The sequence below is a fragment of the Phyllostomus hastatus genome, unplaced genomic scaffold (genome assembly GCF_019186645.2).
Source record: "Phyllostomus hastatus isolate PE091 unplaced genomic scaffold, TTU_PhHast_1.1 phas_scaffold_1674, whole genome shotgun sequence".
Taxonomy (NCBI): Eukaryota; Metazoa; Chordata; class Mammalia; order Chiroptera; family Phyllostomidae; genus Phyllostomus; species Phyllostomus hastatus.
In genome coordinates, this window is record NW_025334011.1 from 1217950 (window position 1) to 1244885 (window position 26936).

Genomic DNA, 26936 nt, shown 5'->3' on the forward strand with positions numbered 1-26936 from the left:
AAGTATCTTTGCCCACTGATTTAAGCAATCGGTAAACAGCGTAACTAGAGCCAGTGAAACATTCTTGGAGTGTCTGCATTTTTTTTGGTTGTTGTTTGAGGCTTTATATATTTTACCATTTGCTCTTGTCCCACTCACTTCATTCCTCATACCACTATAGTGGTAAATATCAGAAAGGTGTGTGTTGCCCTCACATCAGAGGGACAGGTGCTAGAGTGAACTAAGACCACAGTCTCCTCAGAAAACAGTAGAGATTGCCTTAAGGACTTTCTCTCACTGTGATGTAACACACATAAGTAAGCTGGGTACATATTGTCTCAGTTTCTCAAGTAAACATTTATTAACAACCTCTTTGCTCAGTGAGACATCTAACACTTCCTAGGAGTTCTCCAACTTCAGTTTTCCTGAAGTCACCGCATACCCTCTCTCTGTGTAATGAATAATGGCTGCAGTTAGGCCTCAGTCCTCATTCTTGATTCAGCTCAGATCATTTTAACCCCCAGCTGCAACCTCTCAGTTCTCTGAACTCATCTTCTTAGGCTAGGAAATTATATGTGGGGGAATCCTACCATGGCAATTGGACTTCACAGTTCCCTGAGGATCTTGAGCTCAGAGGGGATTTATGCCTGTGGTTGCAGGCCAAAGGGAAGAGGAAAAAAATGAACGTTTATTGAACATCTGCACAGGACCCTTGCTCACATGTTTCTTTGCTTAATCCTTTTGACAGTCCTGTAAAAGATCAGTACTTCTATTTTACAATCTTTTCATCTCCTGACTTTATCCATCCATGATATTGTGCTGACATTATCTCTGGGGTTCTTTCTGTATTTCTCCTTATGGGCCCATTCAGTTCATCTGAGAGGTGAGGCACGAACCACCACACTACACTGCCCCCCACCCTGCCCACCAGTCAGAACAATGGGGCTGTGGCAGTTGCTGTCGTCCAAGTCTGTGCCATGGAGTTAAAGCCCCTTGCTCTTGGGATTTCTTAGAGCTGGAGGACCAGCAGTGATTTTGGAGTAGGATAGTATCAACTTGGAATTGCAAGCATCTCAGTTCAGCCTGGGCTTTTCAATAAGAGGGAAATCCTTGGCCCATCTTAGTTCTGATCAAATTCCCCGTAGTCACTCTAGCATCACTTGAGGCCTCAAAGCTACCTCATCATTTGGAACCTAGAGGTCACTTTGGCTGACTTGTGTAATAAACCTCTCCAAGGGGGAGAAAATGAAGGTATGGGCAAGTGCACACCAGGGAAGTTGTGATCCCATGCCTTTGCTCTCGCTCAGACACACAGGGCTTAAATGTGGATAGTCTTCAGGGCCACTTGGGGGACACTGGCATTAAGGGCCCAGAGATGTTCATGTCTTTTTCTGGAGGCTGCTCTTTGAGTTGGGGGTGACCTGTGATCATCTATTGCCCAATATGTGTTAACTCATTGGACGTGCGTCATCAAGGCCACAGGAGTTACTGCACCAGGAAGCCAATTTGAATGGCTTTTTCCAAAACACTGTGTGAGTCAAGAGCAGTGAGGAGGAGCTACATTTGTAAGTGGAGGCCCAGACAATGTGCCTATCACTCTTTTAAAGTTTTATGTCTCTGTCTCTGTCCATACCTATGCTTACATCCAGTACTCATAAACTGTCTATATTGACATTGGTATCGACGTCCATATCTCTGTTGATTTGGCTGCAGATGAAGGACTGTTAACTGGCTTGCTTTTCTGCACATGCTTTTTTATCTGCATATACTTTTCAGATATAAGGGTTTTTGTTAACTAAAGCCATAGATGTAAATCTTTGGCAATTCAGACAGAATCTTCAGGAAAAATTTCCCTTGCTGTAATTAAAAAAGATAGTGTAAGCATTATTTCATGTAGTATGTAAATACTACTCAAAAGTGACTTTAAACTCTCAAATTTTGATCTCAATGTTTATATTAAAATTTGATTTAATTATATCTCTCCAGGTAGTATAGTAGGCAATAATGCTTCAACTTAATCTCAAATAATTAGAAATAATAAAAGTAGACTTAATAACATTTATTATATGATAAATAGACATGTATTATATTTTTATTAAAGTATTATATAAAAATGATTTTGAAATTGAAGAGCACAGAGGACTTCTAATGAAAAATGAACTGCCTTGCTTTATCTTCCTTATTCCCAGGCCTGCCCTCATAGCAACTACTTTTAATTCTTTAAATTGTTTAATTTTTTAATTGATTGATTGGTTGGTTGATTTAATCTTTATTATAATTTTTTCCATTATCATTTAGTCCCCTTATACCCCTCTGTTCCCAGGATTCACCACACTATAGTCCACATCCATGAGTCCTTTTTCCTTTTTGCTCAATCCCTCCACCCCAACCTCCTCCCCCATAGGCTGTCAGCCTGCTCTCCATCTATGAACCTGTCCTCATTTTCCTTGTTAGTTCATTTTGTTCATTAGATTCCATATATGAGTGAATCATATGGTACTTGTCTTCCTCTGACTGGCTTATCTCACTTAGCACAATTTTCTCCAGATCCATCCATACTGTCACAAAGGGTAAAACTTTCTTCTTTTTTACTGCCAAGTAGTGTTCCATTGTGTAAGTGTCCCATAGTTGTTTTATCCACTCATCTACTGATGGACACTTGGGCTACTTCCATATCTTGGCAATTGTAAATAATGCTGCAATGAATGTAGGGGTGCTTATGTTCTTTCAAATTAGTGCTTTGGGTTCCTTTGGATATATTTCCCATAGTGGGAATTCTTTAAGTTGTTTAATTTTAAAAAATTGTCATGAATCTCTTCATATCTCTATAATTAGCTTTAAATTAATTAATTAGCCAAGTATTGGTGGGATCTTTAGACTTCTTACTTGAAGTAAAGGATATTTACTTCACTACCCTTCTTTGCCCTTCTCCTCACTACTTTCACTTCCAGGCTTCTCTTGTAGGTACTTCTAGCATTTATTGTCAGTGTTGGTTAGATTTATATTCTTGTCTTTCTATATAAATACTATCTGTTCTTTTTCTGTTGGTTGATTCTAAAGTCAGAAATCCATAACAGCATTTATGTTATTATGACTATATGAATATAGTTTAATCTAAAGCTATATAATGGGCTTTAATTACATTTTCTCTTTTGTACATTTTTTTTAACCTGGAGTTTTAAATTACATTTTTGAGAATCACCTAGTATTGCTGTATTATCAAACTTTTTAAATATCTCAAGGATACTAGTAAACCCTATAGACAGTGCCTTTCTGCAGATCCATCCCTCCTCTTTGTTGCCCTCTCCCCTGCATCGCCTCCTGCTGCATGAGACACCAGGGGCCTCCAGATCTGCTGCACAGCCACCGTCCCGGCATTTACTCTCCTGATCTCCTGAGTTCCAGTACACGAGTCTCTTTTTCTTGGTCTGTTTTTTCATTTTGGTAAATCACACTTCAAGTAACTTTGTATGAAAGGGCGTATAAAAATTGACATTTTTTAATTTGTTTAATCTCCTAAAAGTTTCATAGTTTGTTTTTTAAAAAATATTTTATTGTTTTAGCCCTGGCTGGCGTAGCTCAGTGGATTGAGTGTGGGCTGGGAACCAAAGTGTCCCAGGTTCGATTCCCAGCCAGGGTACATTCTTGGGTTGCAGGCCATAACCCCCAGCAACCGCACATTGATGTCTCTCTCTCTCTCTCACTCTCTCTCTCCCTCTCTTCCCTCCCTAAAAATAAATAAATAAAATCTTTAAAAAATATATTTTATTGTTTTAGAGAATATAGGATTCTAGGTTGAAAAGAATTTTCTTTCCAGAACTTTGAAGGCATGGTTCTATTATCTTCTATGATTCTGGGTTGCTTAAGAGAATTCCAAAGTCTGATGCTTATTTTCTTCTTTAGATAGAAAATCATAGTTTATTCTCTTCACTTTTGGTATTGTGAAGTTTCACAGTGATTCATCTACATATGGGGCTGGATTGTATGTGTGGTTTGTTTGCTTATTTTTCTCTAGGGACCCTTGTGATTTGAGGAAACATGTCCTTTAGTTTTAGTATATTTTCTTTAATGATGTTCTCTTCCTTGAGTCCTTATTCTGGCTAAGCAGGACTCCTAATAGTCAGATATTGGCCTTCCTGGAGTAAGCCTCTATTTTTTTTTGGTCCTCCTCTACACTTATGTTTTTGGAATATTTTCTCAATTTTATTTTCTAACCTTTGTATTGTTTTATTTTTAGCAATCATATATAGTCCTTAGAAGTACTTAAAACTCTAAAACATTTTTCTTGTTCTATTTTTATAACACCCTCTTTGTGTTTTATGAAATATAATAGCTTTGCAAATCTCTCTGCAGACTAGTAAGAGTTTTATTTAGATTTTTAAAATTATATTGCTATTATTGAAGTTGTGTATTTTTTTCATTTGTTTTGGTATGTGTTTTAGTCCTGGGCTTTCTCAAATATCTGATGATCCTCAGTCATTCATTTATATTTAAGAAAGAGGATTTGTTTTTGAGTGAGTAGAAAATGTTATCCTGAGGTGTCTCCTAAATTCTAGAAATTCAGAAGACTTTGCTTTGAGGTATAAACACCTGCACTAATTACCTTGTCTTTTCTAATAACTCTTTAGCAGAGAGCTCTGTGGTGTAAATAGCTGCTGGGTGCTCTGCTGGGTGGTGGTAAACTTTCTGTGCACAGAGTTTGTATAAACTCATCCCTTTCAGCCTGTATTGTATTTGGCCTCTTCCAGTGTGGAGCTCCTTTGGGGTTTTGCAGGGAAAATCTCTTTTGTGACTATATGCCTCTCTGTACATATTTTACACTGTAGTTTTTATATACCATAAATAGTACCAGATTCTAATATTCCACCTGCTCTTCGTTTTTCAGAAAGTTTTCTTGTTTCTGTTGGTTTTCTACTAGTTTTTTAAATTAATGTGATTTTATATATTTATATTTTTTACTTTATCTTTTTAACAGACTCTAGGAAAGGACAGGGATAAATCCATGTGCTAAGTCATATGCCAAGTTGAATTTGTAGCCTTCGTAAATTATTTTAAATTTAGACACTTCATCAATTCAGAGAATTTCTCTATTAATCTGAATTAGCAAAATTTTACTGTAGCTTAGATCTGGTGTCTACACATAGATACAGAAGAGTAGACCCAACTAATGAAAGCAGGCACTACTGCAAGTGCTTGGAATGGTGTGGCTGCAGGAAGCTGTTGGAAATCCCTCCTTAAACTGGCTTAGGGGCATTTAGTAAAATGACTTTGGGTCAGTGCCTATTTGGAAATAAGGCAGTGAGATGTTTGTTTACTTCTGTCATAAGCTGCTGTTGTTCTTTCCCACTTATCCTTTCACAAGATAGCATAGGCTTGCTGATGGTTTTCTTGTCTTTCCTTTCCTTTCCTTTCCTTTCCTTTCCTTTCCTTTCCTTTCCTTTCCTTTCCTTTCCTTTCCTTTCCTTTCCTTTCCTTTCCTTTCCTTTCCTTTCCTTTCCTTTCCTTTCCTTTCCTTTCCTTTCCTTTCCTTTCCTTTCCTTTCCTTTCCTTTCCTTTCCTTTCCTTTCCTTTCCTTTCCTTTCCTTTCCTTTCCTTTCCTTTCCTTTCCTTTCCTTTCCTTTCCTTTCCTTTCCTTTCCTTTCCTTTCCTTTCCTTTCCTTTCCTTTCCTTTCCTTTCCTTTCCTTTCCTTTCCTTTCCTTTCCTTTCCTTTCCTTTCCTTTCCTTTCCTTTCCTTTCCTTTCCTTTCCTTTCCTTTCCTTTCCTTTCCTTTCCTTTCCTTTCCTTTCCTTTCCTTTCCTTTCCTTTCCTTTCCTTTCCTTTCCTTTCCTTTCCTTTCCTTTCCTTTCCTTTCCTTTCCTTTCCTTTCCTTTCCTTTCCTTTCCTTTCCTTTCCTTCTTCTTTTCCTTACTGTGAGATAAGGTTACATAGTATTTTATATATTTCTACTTATATTCTTTGGACAGTATAACTTTTTGTTCATATTTTGTTTGTAGTTTTTGTGTGTGCATGTGACATAGAGAAAGAACTATTATAAGATCGAAAATACTATATGTAATCACAAGGACCACAGATTCCTTGAAGTAGTTTATGGAAATTCCCTATTCAATAAGTTTTCCAGTCTATGTTTGTCTCTGAATATTTCTTCAGCTGAGTAGAGATCTTTTATTTTTATTTTTTATTTTTTTAATTTTATTTTAATCATTGTTCAAATACAGTTTTCTCCTTTTTACTCCCAATCCAGCCCTCCTCCCACCCCTCCCCACTTCCCTCCCATTACCACCCTCCCCTTAGTTTATGACCATGTGTCCTTTAAGTTTGTTCACGTGAACCCTTCCCACTGTCCCCTTAAATTCCCTCTACTCTCTTCTGTGGGTACTGTCAGCCTGACCTCTATTTCAGTGTCTTTGGTTATATTTTGCTTGTTTCTTTGTTTTGTTATTTAGGTTCCTGTTAAAGGTGAGATCATATGGTATTTGTCTTTCACTGCCTGGCTTGTTTCGCTTAGCATAATGTTTTCCAGCTCCATCCATGCTGTTGCAAAGGGCAGGAGCTCCTTCTTTCTTTCTGCTGCATAGAATTCCATTGTGTAAATGTACCATAGTTTTTGGATCCATTCATTTACTGATGGGCATCTTGGTTGCTTCCAGCATCTAGCTATTGTAAATTGTGCTGCTATGAACATTGGGATGCATAGGTTCTTTTGAATTGGTGTTTTAGTATTCTTAGGATAGAATCCCAGCAGTGGAATCACAGGGTCAAAAGGCAAATCCATTTTTAGTTTTCTGAGGAAGTTCTATACTGCTTTCCATAGTGGTTGTACCAGTCTGCGGTCCCACCAGCAGTGCACTAGGGTCCCCTTTTCTCCACAACCTCTCCAACACTTGTTGTTTGTTGCTTTGTTTATGATGGCCATTCTGTCTGGTGTGAAGTGGTATCTCATTGTGGTTTTAATTTGCATCTCTCTGATAGCTAGCAATATTGAACATCATTTCATGTGTCTTTGGATTTTTGGTATGTCCTCCTTGGAGAAGTGTCTGTTCAAGTCCTTTGCTCACTTTTTAATTGGATTCCTTGTCTTCTTAGAGTGCAGTCTTGTAAGTTCTTTATATATTTTGGAGATTAAACCCTTGTCTGAGGTATCATTGGCAAATATGTTTTCCCATACAGTTGGTTCTCTTTTAATTTTGATACTGTTTTCTTTAGCTGTGCAGAAGCTTTTAATTTTGATGAGGTCCCATTTGTTTATTCTTTCCTTTATGGCCCTTGCTCTAGGGGACAAGTCAGTTAAAAAGTTTCTTCGTGAAATATCTAAGATTTTCCTACCTACGTTCTCCTCTAGGACTTTAATGGTGTCATGTTTTATATTTAAGTCTTTTATCCACCTTGAATTTATTTTTGTATATGGTGTAAGTTGGTGCTCAAGTTTCATTTTTTTGCATGTGACTGTCCAGTTCTCCCAACACCATTTGTTGAAGAGGCTATTTTTACTCCATTTTATGTTGCTGCCTCCTTTGTCAAATATTAATTGACCATAGAGACTTGGGCTTATTTCTGGGCTCTCTGTTCTGTTCCACTGGTCTATGTGCCTGTTTTTATGCCAGTACTAGGCTGTTTTGATTACAGTGGCCTTGTAGTTTAGTTTAGTCTCGGGTATTGTGATCCCTCCTACTTTACTCTTCTTTCTCAAAATTGCAGCAGCTATTCGGGGTTCGTTTTCTATCACTGAAGTACTGACATGCCTCCTTATTTCTCCTCTCATTCTCACCTCCTGATTTTTCCTTTACAGGCTGTTTTTTTTCTCCTCTTTATTGTTTCTTACATTCTGTTCCACTGATGACTGACAGGCTTTAAGCTACTTTGGCAGAGTCTTGTCATTCTGTTAGTTCTGGGCCAGCCACAGACTTCTTCCTTATTTACTCCAAAGCTTTCCAAGTCTGAGGCTCTTGGAGCATGAACACACGTCTCCCTCCATAGGAAGTGGACTTTGAACAGTAGTGTTTATAGTAGTAACTCAAAATGGAGGTAAAATGATACCCAGTTGGTATCATTCACAAATATTTATTAAGGGCCATTTGTGCCAAACTCAGAGGCTGTAACTGCGAACAAGGTAAATGGAAGGCCTTGACTCTGGACCCTTGAGTTTATAGTATATTAAATCATAAACAAACAGCAAAAATTCTTTAAACAAAAGATAATTGCAAGTGAAAGAAACAAAAATATCCAAATTGATTTTTCTCTTAGTTATGAAATTCCTTCAGAGAGCTCCTTTTGATAATATTTTTAAGCTTCCTTAGTCTAATATTTATATTCTTAATGTTTCTTTATTTTATTTGGAGACAGGGAATGAGAATGAGTTGGAGTTTTTAATGACATGCTTATTTTATTATTAATTTTGGTGGGGAGTGCTCTTGAAATTCTGTTGTCGTGGAAGACTAGGAAACTGGTCTGGCAAAACCCAAGCTTATCTTTTAGCCATTCCTTCTAGACTTTTTCAGTCAAACTTACTGTGATTTATTCTCCTCTCTCATATCCCTGATTTAGTGGTTTAAGTGGGAAGAAACTGCAGTTGCAGTAACCCAAAATGTGGAAAACCAGTATGGAAATAATGAAGAACTGGCCGTATGATCACTGTGGAATTTTACAGACACTTGACACATAGGCTATGACTATGAATTAGCACAGTCAGAAGCATGTGGCATTATTGCTTTTATAATTACATTGCTATTGTTTTTAGCATGCTTTCTTCTTTGTTATAGAGCTGTGGTTTGGGGTTACTACTTAATCTCAGTGGCAAACAGAGTAGCTAAATTGAATATCCTTCCACCACTTTTTTTTATGAAAATGAAAACAACAAAGATATGCAAATTTCATTTTGGGGAACAACTAAAATTGGAAACCAAGAACATTTCTACCTTAAGTATTATTAGTAATATTGTAAAACACATAATTAGTGTGGAAATAGAATATAGTCTTTGGAGTTACACATTAACTTTTCATTAGAAGTGATGAAGTTTATGTGTTTATTTATGTAAGTAACATAGGCCAGTTTTTTTTCCTCAGAGGCAGGGGAATTGGTATTAAGAGATCCAGATTTAAATTGTTTTTATTACTTGTTTTGTGACCGTACATTCAACCTCCTCGTAGTTCATTTTGTTTATGTTAAAGTGGTAATAATAACACTAACTCAAAGTGTTTATATGAGGATTAAGATAATGTAAGTTAAAGTGCCTAGTAATCAAGATCAGTTGACTCTTAATCTTAGATATAGACATTTTCTAGTAGATTGGTGTGGGTTATGCCAACAAGTGGGGGGAGAATATCAGTGAGTTAGTAGGGGACAGAACACATTAGCGTGCATTATTCTGGAACTACAGTTATTATTCATTTTGTAGTCCCAAGTAATTTCAAATCATAGTTATGGCTCTGAACTCTCTGACATTTATGTCCGGATTCATTTAAATGCCCATTATATGTAAGTTACCATAGTTAATTTTATGCTAAAATATGGAATTATTGGTAAGAATGAAAAACCAGTTTATTTCATAGCCTATTTGATCTTTGTTTTAGTTTGTCCCTAGGTTCTCTCTTGGCTTGTTAAAAAGGTATGAGGTGTGCATGTGTTGTTACATTACATACATATTTACATTTTTATCTAATGTGTACACATTTAAATGTCATGCTCTTGCTATACTGTACATTCTCCTCACCCCTTTTTATTGTATCTAATAGATATAATTGCAGAGGATTTTACGAATTGCCCCATGTGTGCTAAAGAATAACAATGATTTTTAAACCTAATACAGAATGCAATTAATTTTTATAGAAGACAGTATGTCCCTGCCAAGTGGGTACTTTGAAAATGAAATTGTTTTTGATTGTGTGAAACTGCTTGAGAATGTGATTCTACAAAGTTTTTTCTCATGGCAAGAAAACTGTGATATGGGAATTCATTATACTTATGCACAGGAGGCTGGTCCTTCTTTTTCTTCTTTTTCAAAAACTAAAGCTTAAAAAAGAAAGTTTCTTTGGACCAAAAGCAGTTTTAAGACATCTGTATGCCCTGGATTTCAGATGGGAAGGGTCTGCTGGTGGTAGCTTTGAGTAAGGAAATCATCACCACCACCGCCACAAGAATTAGCATGCTCCAGGGTGTCCTCGTAACACAGCTTTTTGAGACAAGGTGGTGTTTTTCTGTACTACCCCGATCCACTCACAATTGTAGTATAATGAGTTTACTTTATAGGACAAAACTCTAAATAGAAAGCACTAGCTTATTCTGACACCATGTCTTAACTGAATGTCAGGCACAAAGTATCCACCATAGAACGGTGTTGTTAGGGATCTGTTGTGTAACGGCTTCTGGGTTTGCTGACATGCTGTGCACACATTTCTGATTCCCAGATATAATCTGGGAATCGTAATCTATTTTGGCTCTTATCTTGTCTTTTCGAATTGGATAGATATTTCTGAAAAAGGCTGATTAAACAGTGATCTTCCAAAATAAAGTGATTTATTTATTTGGTAGTGTAGGTGAGGATTTAGAGGAAAAGCCAAGTCTGATCATTTTTGTGTGCTTATGTGGCAAGCATGCTAATTTAATGATTTGCTTGAGATGCAAAAGTTTGGAACAGTAGCTTGGAGGAAAGCAAGGTTATTGGAGCTACCACCCTGGCTACTTCCACTTATATAAGCACCTTTCAAGTAAGATTCTGACTGGGACACCCTCTGGTTAAGGTAACAGATTTATTCTGAGCAGTAGTTCTCAAGCTTTAGCATGTTTCAGAATCACAAGGCTCGTTAATGCCCACATTGCTAGGTCCCATGCCCCAAGTTTTCATGTAGTTGGTCTGGGGTGAGTCCCAGGAATTGGCATTTCTAACAAGTGCTCATGTGATGCTGATACTGTTGGTCTGGGGACCACCTTTTGGGAAGCATTACATTGGGAAGCATTTGCCTTTGTTCAAGGTGGTAGGGTGTAGGAGTGAGGGGTTGCTAGGGAGGGAAATAGGTAAGATTGAAGAATGCTGGTCATCTTATTCATGGCTTACCTAGAAGTGTTGACTTTAGAATTCTTCCAGTGCATTACAAAGTTATATATTAGTGACTATTACTAATATTACTTTTACATACAAGTTTTATTAACTACTTTTATTAATGAGAATAAGATAAGGTTAGAAGGAACATTAGACTTGATTATTTCTTAACACTGGCCTCTTCTTCCCCATCTGGTTCCTGCCTCTTCCTTGGACTTGTGCCTCTTTCTTCCCCACATGTTATGCAAGTATAGATAGCCACACTATAACTATCTTTCAGAAATGACAGAAATGATGAGACAGTATATGAGGTTTCCTGGAAAAGTTGTGACATCAATCAAGATTACCATGATAATGAAAACCTTATTCATTTGACTTCTACCTCTTCAGATATTGCAGCAGTTAGAACAGTGCTTGGGTTGAAATGTACCTTTGCAATATTTATAATGACTTTCCAAAGCAAATCAGTGAGTTTAGGATGTTGCCCAGGAAATTTAAATTACTTAATAAAAGGCTGCTTTCAATTTATTTCTGTACTTCCACTTAATATGATTGCTTTATAATTAGAAATTAGTCTTATCTAAGCATTTACCTAAGCTACTTTTAATTTAGGATTACTAAGCCTTCTTTGCCTTAGGGATATATCGTTTAAATTCATTTACTTACTCAGGTAGAATTTTCACTTATTATAGATCAAATAACTGGTTTTGTTTGTTGATGAGAGAGAGGGGAGAGAGAGAGAGAGAGAGGGAGAGAGAGAGAGCGACACCGATGTGAAAAATATTGATTGGTTGCTTCCTGTACACTTTCTGACCAGGGATTGAACCTGTAACCTAGGTTTGTGCTCTGACTGGGGATCAAACCCACAACATTTTTGGTGTACAGGACGACACTCCAACCAACCAACCGAGCCACCTGGCCAGGGCAACTAGTTTTGTTTTTCTTGTAAAGTACAAAATTATATATATTCCTCATTTCCTGTTAGTTATAAGCCCAGCATTATTTTGGGGCATTTATGTTTGTACCTGGTATCATTTGTATTCAGGGACACTAGTAACCTGGTGTGCATTTCAAAGTAGAAAATGTGGCCTTCAAAGTTCTTTTAATTTTGCTCATAAAGCATTTTTTCAGATGTTTTCCTCTCTTTTGAAAAATGCTCTGGGCTCAAATTTTCCTAGAGTAAAATATCCCACCAGGTAAAGGGTTTAAGTGATCTAGGACATGCTTACTCGATGAAATGCGACAGAGTGGAAAATATCCTGTCTTGCCAGCCCAAGAAAATTATGATTTTTCTGATCTAGTAGTTAAAGTCAATTATATTATTTAAAGACCTACGTAGACATTAAATTATTAGGAGTAGATTGTTGCCTTTTGTAAAATTATGTGTTGAAGTTTTGATCTGAAGGAATTAGTCTGTAATCTAAAGAGTTATTTGGAAGTAAATATGAAGCTGTACTTGAACTTCTGTGCTATTTTTTTTTTGAACCAACCTTTGTCCTCTTGGTGTGAAGACCAGCCGAGTCAGATCATTGAGGATTAAGGATGAATGCATTACTCAGCATCCTGCATGGGTTGGGTCAAGCAACCTGGCTTTGAAAAGGGACTCTTTTGCATAGTAAGCCTAAAAATTTCAGGTCCAACTGTAGAAGGGAAGTTCAGTTATCTGTTGGTTAACACAATTATTTGAAATTGGTCTCTCACTCTTTGAGATGTCCTTCCTCCTGTTCTTTTCTAACAGTGTCTAAAGTCATCGACTGGATTGCCAGTGGATTTTCTGTACAGCAGCTATGTTGCCAGAGAGCTTAGTTCCCAAAGCATCCCCAAGAAAACCATCCCTTGACTTGAATAAGAAATTTGGCATGTTAAGGGGGAAGAAAGGGTACACTTACTGTTGTCTGGCAAATGGGAATGGAGAGAGTAAGGGGAGCCTGTGATAACAGTATTTGGGGCAAAGAATGGGGATTCTGGATCAATGGGGATTTCGTTAACTGCATAGTTTTCTACTAAGGAGAAATATTCTTGATCAAAGTGTTAGCTAGAGAAGGGGACACCAGTGGCTTTTTGGGTTGATTTTAATGAGTGTCCTAGGAAGGACTGCAGAGGCCTGGGGGAGAGGATGGCTTGTGTTACCAACGTGAGGGATGAGACCGTCTCTGCAGGGGATGGGAAAAGCAGAGGCCTCCGAGTGGATTAGGATGTGTGTGAAAGGCTGTGACAGAAACCAAACCAGACCAGGAGCAAGTTTATTTTTGTGTTTATTGTTTTTGATGCTTCTTTCAAAGTTCTTATCTTAAAATAGAGACTGGCAGAAAACTTTTACAGGTTATTTGGGATTTTTCATACTTTTCATTTAACTGCGATTGTGCTTCAACCTGGACGTAGCTAAAGCATCATCACCATGCCCATTGTCATCTAATAGCGCTGATGAAATATGCAACCGAAGCCTCTGTGTTTTTGAAAAGAAGTCTTTAATTCGGATTTTCTTTGTTTTCCCAGGTAGCCCAGGCATGACCCATAGGGATCTGACTTCCTCCAGTCTGAATGACATTTCCGATAAACCGGAGAAGGACCAGGTAAGCCAAGATTTCTTGCTTCTTTGAAGTGTAAGACTATATGTATATCTAGAAGATACTGGGAAAAGATTAGAAATGATAGTTCCCAGACTGAGAATGAACCAATATGTGCAGATGGGTTTTGTGCCCTTTCTTCTGGGGACAAGGAGGCAGTTTATGAAGGGATTTGAAGTTCAGAACACAGAAATTAGAATCTTCACTCCAGCCTTTATAGATGTATTCTTTTGGGTAATTTAATCTTGTAACTATAGTTGTATTGGCTTTAAAATAGTAATAATAATACCTACCTCAGGTTAGTGTGAGGATTAAATAAGATACTTTGTGAAAAAGTACAGTGATTAAAAAGGCTAAGAAATTCTGGTAATTGTTAACTCTTGGGTATACTTTTGGAAAAGGTAATGCAGTTTTGTTAGTTATTTATTTGTCTATTAAAACACAGAGTAAGTAGTAACTATCCATGTAATATCATAGCCATAGTTAATGCAATGAGTTCTTCATACCCACCAAAAGGGAAGAAGCTTTGTTCTTTGCTTCTCACAAGAGTTTGAAGAGAAGCTTTGTATCTGACCTATGATCTCTTCTACAACCCACAGTGTAGAGTATTCAAACTAGTAGTTCCAGTTTCTACATCCACTATTTTATTAACTTCATATACAAAGAGTGAGAAGAAGAAGATGGACTTGCATAGAAGATGAAGCTATGTCAGAAAAACCCACAATAAACTTGGGCTTTTACATTTTTAACTTGCTTTTTTCTCTGTTTAGGTAGGAAAAAAAGGTTGCCAGGCTCAAATTTGTTTTGAAAAAGCTTTTATAATTAATTAGCCAATGTCCTGGAAATGATCTTGGCAGTGAAGTCAAACTTGTTCTGTGTGCTTTTCCAAGTTGGCCCAAAAAACTGAAGTTTCTGATTGACTGATTATTCTGCCTGGATACAGTTTGGACAGTTGTGGTGGTGCCTCACAACTTCCTGGAGCTACAGAGCTTCTCAGTAGCGTAAGAAATGGGTTTAATGCTCAGAATTTTGAACAGGAGCAGAATTTCTCTTTCAGTCAGCTACATAGTGACAAGATTTGAGTGCATATTTTTTATGAGATTCTGTTTTGGGAAAACAAAAGAAACAAATCTGTGGACCGTACTTTTTCTTTCTGGTTCTGCCAAGCCTATGCACTGATGATTTCAGTAGCGGCTGCCTTATTGAGAAATAGCTTAAAATAGTTAACAGCAGAAGAAGAGCATAGCCAAAATTTAGGTGATTCAATGCTTCGACAATATTCCAACTTGGATGTTATATTTATTAAGGAGAAAAACACCTGGGGAGAAGTAGATTTAAAAAAATACATCTGGAGCTCATCTACTTGTAAATCTGCATAAATAATCTCTTCTATTTCGTTGCTATGGAAGATTTTTTCCCTTCATGATCCAGTTATCTTCCCTAATTACTTTAGATTGATCAGTTTTTCTCCTTTTATTTCTTTTCTGTTCTTTTAAAAATGTACAAGTGCAGCGAATGCTTACCAAATATAATGGATTTAGTTCTCCTTCTCATGTAGGTATTGAAGCAGCTGGGAGGATAAGAAGATCCTTCTCATCATGTTACCTCTTAGCTCTGACTCCCAGGTGGAAGCGTTGTGCTCAGTGTGGCACGGCGACTTTAAAAGGGCTTGGCATTGTTTTTCCAGGTTTATCAATAAGGCACTAACACCTCACAGTTCTGTGACCCACCTCAAGGGAAACTGCAGTCCATACACAGCAGTAGATGGCAGAGTTGTAGAAATACCTCACAGATCAGATCCTCTGGGAGACACTCAGGGCTCACGTAACCTTGTAACTTCTTCTCTGGTTGTCACTTCCATGACACTCGTTGTTTAGCTGGGTTTTCTGAGAACCTGTCTATAGTTTTCTGGTGGGATGTGGCCTAAGATTTATTTATCTGTAATTATTTTTAACACTATCTATTGCCTATTATCTTTAAATACTCATCTGTCTTTATTTCTATTTTTTGAAATCTTGGTCTTTTGCAGAACTAGACATCAATTTAAATAATTTGTCAGAAAATAAAGGGATGAAACCATTAAACCATGTATAAGATGGCAAACTGCTAAGCCATGACTGCCTTAAAATGAAATCGAGAAAGAAACATTTAGTGATTGAACTACCCATAATCCTTTTCTGACACATGTAATATAGGAGCGGGTCAGCTACATTCAGTTGAGATGACTTTTCATTGTTTTGAAGATTTCCATCTTAAGGTTCACATAAAGCTTCCCATAGCATCAATAGCTATTTCATATTCATAGTGGTAGAAAAATACAATAGCACCTCCTTTTTTTTTCCCATGGCTCAGCTGAAAAACCTTCTAACTTACACTGAGCACTGGCAGTCTCGCTCCACTCCTCAGAGAAGGTATAGGGGCTAAGAAAGGCTCATGTTTTCTGAGGTTATAATACTTGTCTTTAGTATGTTTTCAGGGACCAGTGAAACACTGCTGTGTCAGGAGAGCTCCAGATGGAATCAAATCTGGGAAAAACTGAGCACAAAGGTGTGTTGTGAGGAGGTGGTTACAGTCATTAGAAGTCATAAATTCCTGTAGTTTCGATTACTGCAGTGTGCTTCCTTGTCCTCGTGGTTCAGTGGCGACTGCTGTCCTTCACCAGGTGTCTTTGAAGGGCCATTGCAATGATTATCATTGGTATCCCTTTCTGAGGGGATTAGCTTGCCACTTAGATAACTAACAAAACTGATGTTCGTCATCATCTTTTCCCTTTCTATAAGAAATCTGACTATAGAAATGGGGGGCAGGCAGGGCAGAGAGGAGGGTGAAGAAGGAAATAATTGGAACAACTGTGACAGCATAAACAATAAAACATAAAAAAAGAAATTAGACTTTGTATAGCTTTCTTCTCTTAACTGATGCTCTTACCGTATTTTTAAAGAATGAACAATCAGTGGTTATCAGTAGTGTTTGAGAAGCACCGATAGTCATACTGATTTCCAGAACCCACATTCTTGAACCTGTGTTCCAATTAAAATTGGGACAGTTGAATTTTCTCATTTTCATAATGCTCTTCTTCCATGAAAGCCGATTATCCAGCTCCTTGTAAAACAGATTCTGTATCAGCATGAAAATGAAGCAGATAGACCTGTCTGAAGTTAACTGAGTTCTATCTTGCATTTTTAATAAGAAAAAGAGGAGTCTTTTGTACAATTTAGAACTATGGTTTTAAGTAACCATGACATTGTAATAAATATGAGCCTCTAGATCACCCTGTAACTGTGTGCTACTTTGATTTAAACTTGTTCATTCTTTTGAAAAATACATTCTGTGCTGGAATGTGTTCCTCTGGTGAGGTTCCAGAGGTGAATGAGATAGATAAGTCTTTTGAGGTTAGACAATGAACATCAAAAACAGGTAAGCAAATAGAATAATTTCACACAATAATAAGTGTTCTCCTGAACACTCAGCAGGATAATGTGGAGAGGGACAGGAAAGCTGTTTTAGGTAGGAGGGCTAGGCAGGGAGGAGAAGATATGGGGCGTGAGGTTTCTAGGCAGAGGCAAAAAGCAAGAGTGAAGCTTGAGGCAGGAATGAGTGTAGCATATTCAAGAAAAGAGGGATGAAGAAAATATCCAGAGTGGCTGGAGAAAGGCAGCAGGTGTGCAGAGGTAGGTGAGGCCAGGGAAGTCCGCAGGAGAAACTTCATTTTATTCTGAGTAGTGGGAGACACTGTTTTATAAGTTTTATCAAGAGAGGTGTAGGTTCTGATTTATATTCTAAAAAGATCCCTGGGGACCTGGCTGGTGTGGCTCAGTGGACTGAGCTCGGGCCTGCGAACCAAGGGTCACTGGTTTGATTTCCAGTCAGGGCACATGCCTGGGTTGCAGGCCAGGTCCGTGGTAGGGGGTGTGTGAGAGGCAACCACACGTTGATGTTTTTCTCCCTCTCTTTCTCCTTCCCCTCTCTCTGAAAATAAATAAATACAATCTTTAAAGAAAAAAGATCCCCGGGGATGTTATGTGATAGGATGGAGGAATTTGCCAGTGTTCTGAATTGTCTAGTGTTGTTCCTGTAATTAAGAGCTGGATGAGCACCTTAATGCATTAAACTGAGAGCTCTGCAGACCCAGTAGCTAGTCTCTTAATGTACTTGCCATAGACATCACGACCTTATTCCTACCGAGCAAAGGAAGTTCTTCTGTTCCACAGAAGTATTGTAAGGAAGAAAAAGAGTTGCCTAGTTAAAATACTTTTATGTACTATTAATTAGATTAAATTATTAATTAATAACAAAAATATTTTAATCCACTAGAGGTGGATGTAGGCCAATGAGAGTAGTGAGTTTGAGCTTTGGAGAGGTTGTATCTATGCCTCCAGTTCTCCTGATGTCTCTATCAGCTGGTGTCGAGCATGTCATCTGGGTGAAAAACATGACTCAGGAAACCTTCATCAGAGGCCTCTCATAGGAATAGTGATAGGCATTTTTGTCTTCATTGTTCAGAAAGGATCACTGGGTGCACAGAAGGACAGAGCAGCTGAGTGGGGCTCCTGACCATGCTCTTACCTCTTCCTATGAAAGAACTGAACCCCAACAGCACTGCAGGACATGCCCATATTTGACATTTAATAAAAGGCATGGCAGGTTTTACATGTCTTAAACAGTTAACTGGAATGTCATTTCTCTGCCTTGTTTTTAATAGGTAGCATTCTGTCATATTCCTATATCACAAATATACTCAGAATACAATGTGGGGCAAAAGCACGTTTATTGTTGTGAATATGGGAAACACAGAGTTTATTCTTATATTATTATTTATTATTGTGTGACTTTCCACACAAACAACCGAAAACTACATTTGCCCCGCCCTGTATATTGCAGAGAGCAGTAGACTGCCATCCACATTCATCTCTGATGGATGTCTGTGCTCATGTCACATGTTACTGACTTCTGACCAAGACCTCACTTAAAAAACAAAAACACATTTCTCATTGGAAGGGGCAAATTGTTACACAGCCTGGAAGCAGCAATATCTTATGATGAACACTAAGGGTGTGATTTAAAAACTTTATAGTAAGTTGTATATATACATATGAAATTATTCTTCATCCACTACAATAACATGTTAGTATGCATAGAGTTTTTTAAAACTTCAGTTTTTTCTCATTCAAAAGTATACAAAATTGCTACAAAAATTCAAACAAAGTAAAAGTTAATAAAATAGAAGGTGAAAATTCACAAATACTTACCCTCAAAATAACTACTGTTAGCAGTTTGATGTAGAGTCTTTCAGAATTTTCTATTCATGAATACTTATTTGTTTATTTATGGAAAATAAAATGGGACCATATTTTTCAGCAAATGTATTTTACTGGGAATTTTTAAAAAGATCTTATTCATTTTTAGAGAGAAGGGGCAGAGAAAGAGAGGGAGAGAAACATCAATGTGTGCTTGCCTCTTGCATCCCCCCTACTCCTGACCTTGCCTGCCACCCAGGCATGTACCCTGACTGGGAATCGAACTGGTGACCCTTCAGTTCTGAGGATGGAGCTCAATCCCTGAGCCACACCAGCCAGGGCTGCAAATGGATTTTCAAAAAATGGAACAAAACACTATGAATATCTATCTTATTTTCTTAAAGGCTATATAATACATATGAATCATTTTATTTAAATGATCTAATTTTTATTGAATTCATTGGGCTGACATTGGTTAATAAAATTATATAGGTTTCAGTTGTAAAATTCTATGTATGATACATTGTATATAGCACTGTGTTGCTGTGTCACTGTGTATTGCCAATTACCGTCCCAAAAGATTATACCAATTTGTGTCCTAGATCTTTTAAACACTTTAATAAATTCTCCACTGCTAAGATACTGTTTGCCATTCAAATTTGAGGTTCTGCTTTATTTCACTCCACTAAAAGCTTAGCAACTCAAAATGCGAGAATCTCAGTCCCTAGCATCTGCCTCTCGGCTCCCTTTGGGAGTTTTTATCATCTTAAAATTTTGAGGTTAAAACTGGGTTTATTCTTTGGTCAAATTGGATCGCTGAGCTGGCTAATCTGCCTGTGTTCCCAGGCAAGGAGGTGAAAAGTGCAGTGGCAATAGACTTGGCCACCTGTATGTTTCTTATTGCTTCTTCTGAAGGTGTTGCTATTACTGACTCTGAGAAAAATCCTTCAGGCTTTGTGGGAATTTCCTTGGCAACCAAAAATGGCTTCATCTCAAGAGCCCTTCTTGGTGGTCAGAATTTGGAACAAAGAGAAAAATTGAAAGAAGAGTTGGACAAGTGTGCTCTTTGAAGCACTGTTCAGCACATTTGCAGCTTGACTTTGCATCTCCTTCCTCCTTCCGCTTCTATCCCCAAGAGAATTTTGAGTGAACTTACATCCTGACTATAAAGTTAGTTAAATGAAAAGTTCATACCTTGTGTGGAATGCTTTATCAGGACCTTTGAAGGAGTGCTGTCATCTGGGATAACTGATAAAAAGATCAGTGAACCATTTGTTACATGTTGCAGAGTATTTGCACATTTCACTGCTTCCCTATTTCCCTCACAACAGGGAATCTTCCTCCACAGCAGTAGCTTTCTGAAGAGGCCCGGCCATGGGAGGAAGTTTCTCTTCCTCTTCGTTGAAAGAGAAGGGCTTCCCACTGTTTCCAGCTCGCTTGTGTGATTGATCCAGTGGCTAGCTGATTTATTTGCCTCAGCAGATTGTTATGACCTTATCAATCACTAGCAGAGCTTCCTGGTTACCACCAATGGTCTGCTGTCACTCCCTGGAACTGAACTGAACTGAAAACAATCAGGCTTCCTTTTTCTCTGCTGCCATGTTAAAAGGGTAGCAGTAATTCTTTTCTATGACCTGAAAGCCAGTGGTTAATCATACCCAGCTGGCACCACTGCCTAAATCAGCGCTTTATGCATATACATACAAGAGGCTAGAAAAGAACCGAGTCATTGTAGTAGCTCTGAGCTTCAAATTGAGCTGCACTATAGATCATCCAGTGGTTCCATCTGATAGTATTGAGTCTCTATAAAGAATAATTAACAACAACTAAGGTAGATTGGACATTTATTCACACTAATGCTTTGGCTATACTATCAACCCTATTTTACATATTGGTAAACTTGAAACACAAGAAGAGTAAATGATTTCCCCAAAGTTTAATAGCATCTAATTGGCAGAGCTTCATTATGTCTCTGGAGCCTGTGCTTTTAATGAGTACAGTGAATTCTGCCTATTTGTATTATGGTCTTTTTCAGGTCCTAGGTACTAGATGTCCAGTAGATAGTTACTAGCCTTTGGTTTGTCTTTAAGGCACACATTGTCCTGAATAGGCTAATCACTGGGATCACTATTAAATATACCAACACTTCAAACACATTTAAAAAAAAAAATGTTATATTTTTCCCATTACTATTTAGTCCCCGTATACCCACAACCCCCTGCAATCACCACACTGTTGTCCATGTCCATGAGCTCTTTTTACTTTTTGCTCAATCCCTCCACCCTCACCAGCCCCCCAACCTCACTCCTTAGCTGTCATCCTGCTCTCTTTAAGGGTCTTACAGTGACTGGATATTTCTGCTGCCAAAGTGATTAAGATTCAGTGAATCAACTGTGTGTTGTGTGCCCATGTCTCCGGCGGTGTTGGTGGAAGTCGGTGAGAAAGGCTGATACAATTTTAAAGTGTAAGGTATGATCTCGGATGGTGAGTTTACTTCTGGCTGAGAGACCAGGTAAACTGTGTGATGCCCGCAGTGAAGTGCCACAGTTCACTGAAAGACAAGATAGTGTGTGGGTGGAGCCATCAGGCAGAGAAATGGGGCTTGAGAAGCATCTTTTCATTTTAGAGAACATAACAGAAGATAAGAGTTTTAGCCAAATAAAACATTCTTCCACGTAGAAAGAGTTAGGTAAGAAATGTGAGAAATGAATTGGAATGTAACTATCTGCAGAATAAAATGCAAGTGATTGACTTGTTTATCCAATAAATGGAAAATACTGTAACTTGTAAAATTCTTTGAATAATGGGCCCCAAGTCCCCCAAATTTGATGAAATACAACAAAGTTTCGAAGTTGTTTGTTTTTTTTGTTGTTGTTGTTGTTTTTGTAGTTAGAGTAGCTGTAGGATTAGCAAAAGTGGATCAGATTAGTTAGCTAGTTGGCATGTCTGTGGGCCATGGTGGATACTCACTTGATTTATACATCCTTACTTATACTTGACTGAAATACCCCGAGTCCTAACTTTCAGGCTGCTCCATATTTATTTTCACTATTGATATGTATTCACTTCTAGATAATTAAGTCTGATAGATACACAACATTATAACCTTTATAAATATTTTCTGATACAAGGAAAAAGCAATTATTATTAAACTTTTTTCATTAAGTTGGTCGCAGGAATAGCATTGAAGACTTACATGAGCCTGTTAGACTTTGACTCCTCTGAACTTCAGTCTCCTGATTCATAATACAGGTATTACAATTCAGCCTAAGCTGCCTTCTCCATAGGCTTATTGTCTGAAAAGAAACAAGCTTAATATACTTGAAAAAATTATACAAATCTTCATTATCATGCTCATTTTCATTATTTTAATGTGCCATTGCTTTTAATTTTTGGTTGGGTTTTGTTTGAAGATTGGGTACATGGAAGTCCATTCCGTTTTAGATTTCAGCCCTCACTTTCAGATGTGCACTGCTAACTTGGCTCTTTGGGGTTCCTGCTCTTCTGAACTCCGCTGCTGTGCCTGCGCACCAGTGGCAGAGGCCTGATCGTCCTACCATGGGCAGTGTACGTTGTGTGTACATTTCCACTGGACCCAAGGGTCTCTTTTCCTCTCCACTTTTCCAAGTCCTGCCTTTTCTTCAAGACCTACCAAGTGAACTTATTCCTTAATTGCAGCCTAGGACATTCTGGTTCATGTTAATTACTCCTGTCTCAAGTTTCCAACACCATCTAGCACTTACTTTTTGTCACTTCACAGGGACTCCTTGTTTGCTATTTTTTTGTGTGTGTGTCTCATGTTCTTAGTGGGGTGGGGAGACAGAGTAGGAAGAGGAAGAAGCAGGAGTCTCTTAAGTTAGTTGCTGAGAGAAACAATGATGATGACTAATTGGGGAGAATCTGCTTGTACTTACCCTTTCTCTCAGAACTTTTTTTTTAGGGCTGAGAAAATGACTATGACTATGAGAGTTTCTCAGAGAGAGGTGATTTCAGACAGTATCGTTATTGTCTTTTCATTCTAGTGACTTTAAAAATTAGTATTTCTTATCATGATCACTGACAGGGTGTTTTATTAGGTTAACTGGTTGATTGAAATGCACATTCTTGCCAATCTTGTACATTTAATTTTTTTCATCTAGAACAATCATGTAAATGCTAACATTTCAAATATAGTTTGTTATTTCACTTGTTAAAATCCATTTGCACATTTTTATGATAATGAGAGCTCAATGAACATAGTTAACAACTGGCTGACTGACATAGTTTAAACAAAATACCAAATATTTTTTTCTCTTTCTTTAAAACATAGTGTTGTGTGTCACAAGGACGTATTAGAAAAGCCAACTGTCAACACAGAAAGATGTTCTATTGCAAAATGACGTGGCATTGCTAAGTTTTCCCAAGCATGGCACATTTCAAATCATGGACTGTCCAACATTCTACTTTTAGACATGAGCTACTTCATTTTACATGACATGAGATAGTGTGAAATTATAGTTAAGGAAGATCCAACCTGGAAAGGGTTTATCATTGAATGGGATTTATTATAGAATTTACTAGTTCTATACATTATTTTAATCCTTTTTCATTTCACCTTTTCTTATAGTTTAGATCCAAGAACTGCATTATGATAAAGACCCAACTGTATTATTGAAAATAAAAAAGAGCATGTTGTGTTGAAATCCATTTACACATTAGGATGACTTATTTCAGAAACACATTTCAGTCAGAGCTGGAAGGAATTTATCTCTTCTTATAGTGTCTTTGACTTCATTACTCATTGTTTCTCAAATGAAACTTATGGAGGAATCCTGTTTCAATATCAGCTTATTTGTGATACTGAGAAATAAAGAAGGGAAATTCCAGGAATTTCCACGTTACCTTTATATTGTATGAAGAAGAACTAAAGGTATAATTTATTGCCTTGTCAAATCATGACCTCTAAGAAGGTATCCCCAGACACTGCATTCTGGAAGGAAGATCTTGTTTAGAAAAATTGTCACTACTACTTGATATCATTGTGAAACTCTTTTTCAAAGTGAGGAATTCTCAAGAAGTAACTGTTTTCATCAGGACATTATGAAAACACCTGTGCAATGGGACTATGGCCATGCTTTTCCTATGTCTGTCTTTGTGGAGCTCCCCGAAAGAAGTCCTGCTGAGGGAAAGGACCTAGATTCATGTCACATTTTAGTTTCCACATATATTTATAAACATTTTCTATAGTTTTTGATTTTTAAAAGATGTGTTGAAGTAGCACAGCATGCAGGTTTTATTAAAATAAAAAAACAAGAATAAATGAAAATAAACTTCTATGAGATGCTCCTACTCTAATGCTATCCTAAGGGCTACCTGCTGCTATACTTATATATTCCCTAATCTGTGCCTTTATGGCCTAAATCATGCTTTCGGCTATATTTTCTCCCTTTTAGTTGTGGCTTCTTGATCTAAATTCTCACCTTGGAATACCTCAGTGTGGAAAGAATAAGGGAACAGAAGATTTAAACACAAGGACTGTACGATGTAGTGTCCTTTCAGAGTTTGCTGGATAATGGAGAAGAAAAGCCTGGGTTTTATAAACCTAGAGATGATGGTTCAAATGCTAGTTTCCTTCCCTACCAGTTGAGTGATCTTATGTAGGTATTTAATGTCTCTGAGCTTTAATAAAGGGGGTAAAAAGTTATTTTTTATGTTTTTATGAGAATAAAAAGAGATAATATATGAGATAATGTGTGTACATTAGGCACAGATTAGTGAGATGTTTAAAAAAATATTACTTCCCTTTCCTACCCTCTTCTCCTGCCTCCTTGTGAATAGAGGAATAAGATAAGCTATGAAACAAAATAGAGAAAAATGAATCAAATAAAATAAATGAGGCAATATATTTTTAATTTTTGGAGTGACCCAAGAGAAAGTAGCAAATTAGAACACTGGGTATTTTAAGATTTTTATTAGAATAAATCTTAATTTAGAGTAACTCTATATTAAATAGTGCCCTAGGCACAGACATATAAAGTTTTGTGGTGGTGTTTTCTCTTTTCCCTCTTCTTTTCTGAAAGTAATAAATCACTTTCTTAAACTAGTCAGTTTAGTAGTACAATAAGAATTATTTTTATATTCATATAAGACATTACAATTTTTATTTTTATTTATTTTTTTAATTTTTAAATTAAAAAGTGTTTTTTCAAACAACTATAATTTTTAAATCTGAGGATGTAGAAAGCTGATAAAGCACTGCAAGGGTATATATGGATTACATAAGATAGGCTTTGCCCTGAAGGTGTGTACAGAGGATGTCACTCATGACTTAAACCTGTTTGCTGGCTACCCATTGCCTTTGCAATGAGCCCAGAATCCTTAGGAAGGCCCCCAGAGCCCTTTGTTATCCAGTCTCTCAGGTACAGCGTGTGCCAGTTTGCCTGCTGCCTTGGGCCCTTTGCACACACTGTTTCTTCTGACTGAAATTCTCTGCCAGCCCAGGCAACTGGTATTTACCCATTATTTCTCTGTTAATGCCACCTCTTCAGGGAAGTTCTCTGTGACTCCTCCATTTCGGCCAGAGCCAGCTCTTATAAGCTGTCTTTGCACAGTATGCTTTTCCATCAGGACACCTACCACAACTGTTACCAAATAATTGCCTATCTTAATTTTTAGTAGTAAAATGCTGCTTCAAAATTGAAGATATGATGTCTGACAAACTCCAGCTCATGGATCATAGCCTGCCAGGAGGCTGTTTGTGTATGGCTGGCAAGATAAGAGTTACAGGTTTAAAGAGTTGTTAAAAAATAAAAAAAGGAATATGTGACAGAGACTGTATGTTACCTGCAAAACCTAATTGAACTTACCCCCACCCCCCCAAAAAAGGTTTGCCAACCTATGATCTAAATCGTTGCCATATGTGTTGAGTCAATGAGCATAAGTACTTATACATCACTTTATTTTCATGAGCTGGACACTTGATTGCAGTAAGGCACCCACAGAGTCCATGATGATGTTGTTACAAGCATTTTAATGAACTGAGGGCTGTGTGATGATCACAGAGTTCTTAGCTAGGGAGTAGTTGTACTCAAAGTGTGTGGATTAATAACCATTGTAAATGTGGAAAGAGTTTTAATGTCATGGCACTTTTTAGATTGTACTGCCCCGCTAAACAGATTTATTAGCAATTTGGATTAAGACACAATGCATGCTTATCAGATTCTCAGAAGACATAAAATTGACAAGATTAGCTACCTAAATTTCAAATGATAGAATCAAGGAGAGTGATCTTGACAGGCTGAAACCACAAAGACTTTTTAACAGGAATGCATGTAAGCTACATGAGTTCAATACATGTTGTACATACTGTGAAAATCCTACTATATTTGGACATAAAACTTATGACTCATCAGATTTAGATTTTCCAAAGGTGCCCATTATTCAAAAACATTTGAGAAGATAAGGTTATGGTAACTAGGATGGTGAGATGGTTCCCTTATGGGGGAAAAAAATAGATTTGCTGTCAATTGCTCTAGAAATGAACTTGCAGTAGTAGGTGCATAGTTTATGGAGGCAGTTTTTATTTTAACATAAGGATGTATTAGATAGGAAATAGAGCCTTATTGCTAACTTATTTATGAAGCACTAAACTTTTTTTGCATTAAACCTGTATTAGGTATCATTCCTATGGAAGTGAATTGGATACCATCTCTGTTTCAGGGGTTCTGATTACAGATTGTAAAACAAATCTGTAAATAACATAGGGTGGTGGATATCTTAGTCCAGAGAAGGGAGCATGGATTCTGCCAGGACCTGGGGAGTGGGCAGAAGTGACATTTGAACTAATTCTTGAGCTAAATGCTTTTGTCTTTTAATGTAATATTCAAGAAGAAGCAAATGATTGTATGTTAGGAATATAGAGTGTTAGGAATATTAGGTTTTTTGGGTGGGATATTGGGCTAGACAGTCTTTGAGTGTTTTTAGATGGTCTGATTTGATGCATGTCAAATGAATGGCACATGGGGATTCAAAATTTGGAAGTTCACAAGAGAGGCAGAACTTCACACTGCAGGGCACCGTGGAACAAAGGAGTGAACAGACTCAAGCTCAGTGTTCGTGTCAGTGAAGTGGTCGTAACCTA

The 26936-nt window shown here is 37.5% G+C and overlaps 1 protein-coding gene across 6 annotated transcripts in view; it reads left to right on the forward strand.

Annotated features, from left to right (window-relative positions):
- The window catches only part of SLC4A4 (solute carrier family 4 member 4), a 327443-nt gene that overhangs the window by 181321 nt on the left and 119186 nt on the right, over positions 1-26936 (forward strand). For all 6 annotated transcript variants that reach the window (XM_045858122.1, XM_045858123.1, XM_045858124.1 and 3 more), the window contains one exon: positions 13510-13586. In XM_045858122.1, coding sequence (XP_045714078.1) covers positions 13510-13586 — 77 coding nt within the window. The remainder of the gene's footprint in view (positions 1-13509; positions 13587-26936) is intronic.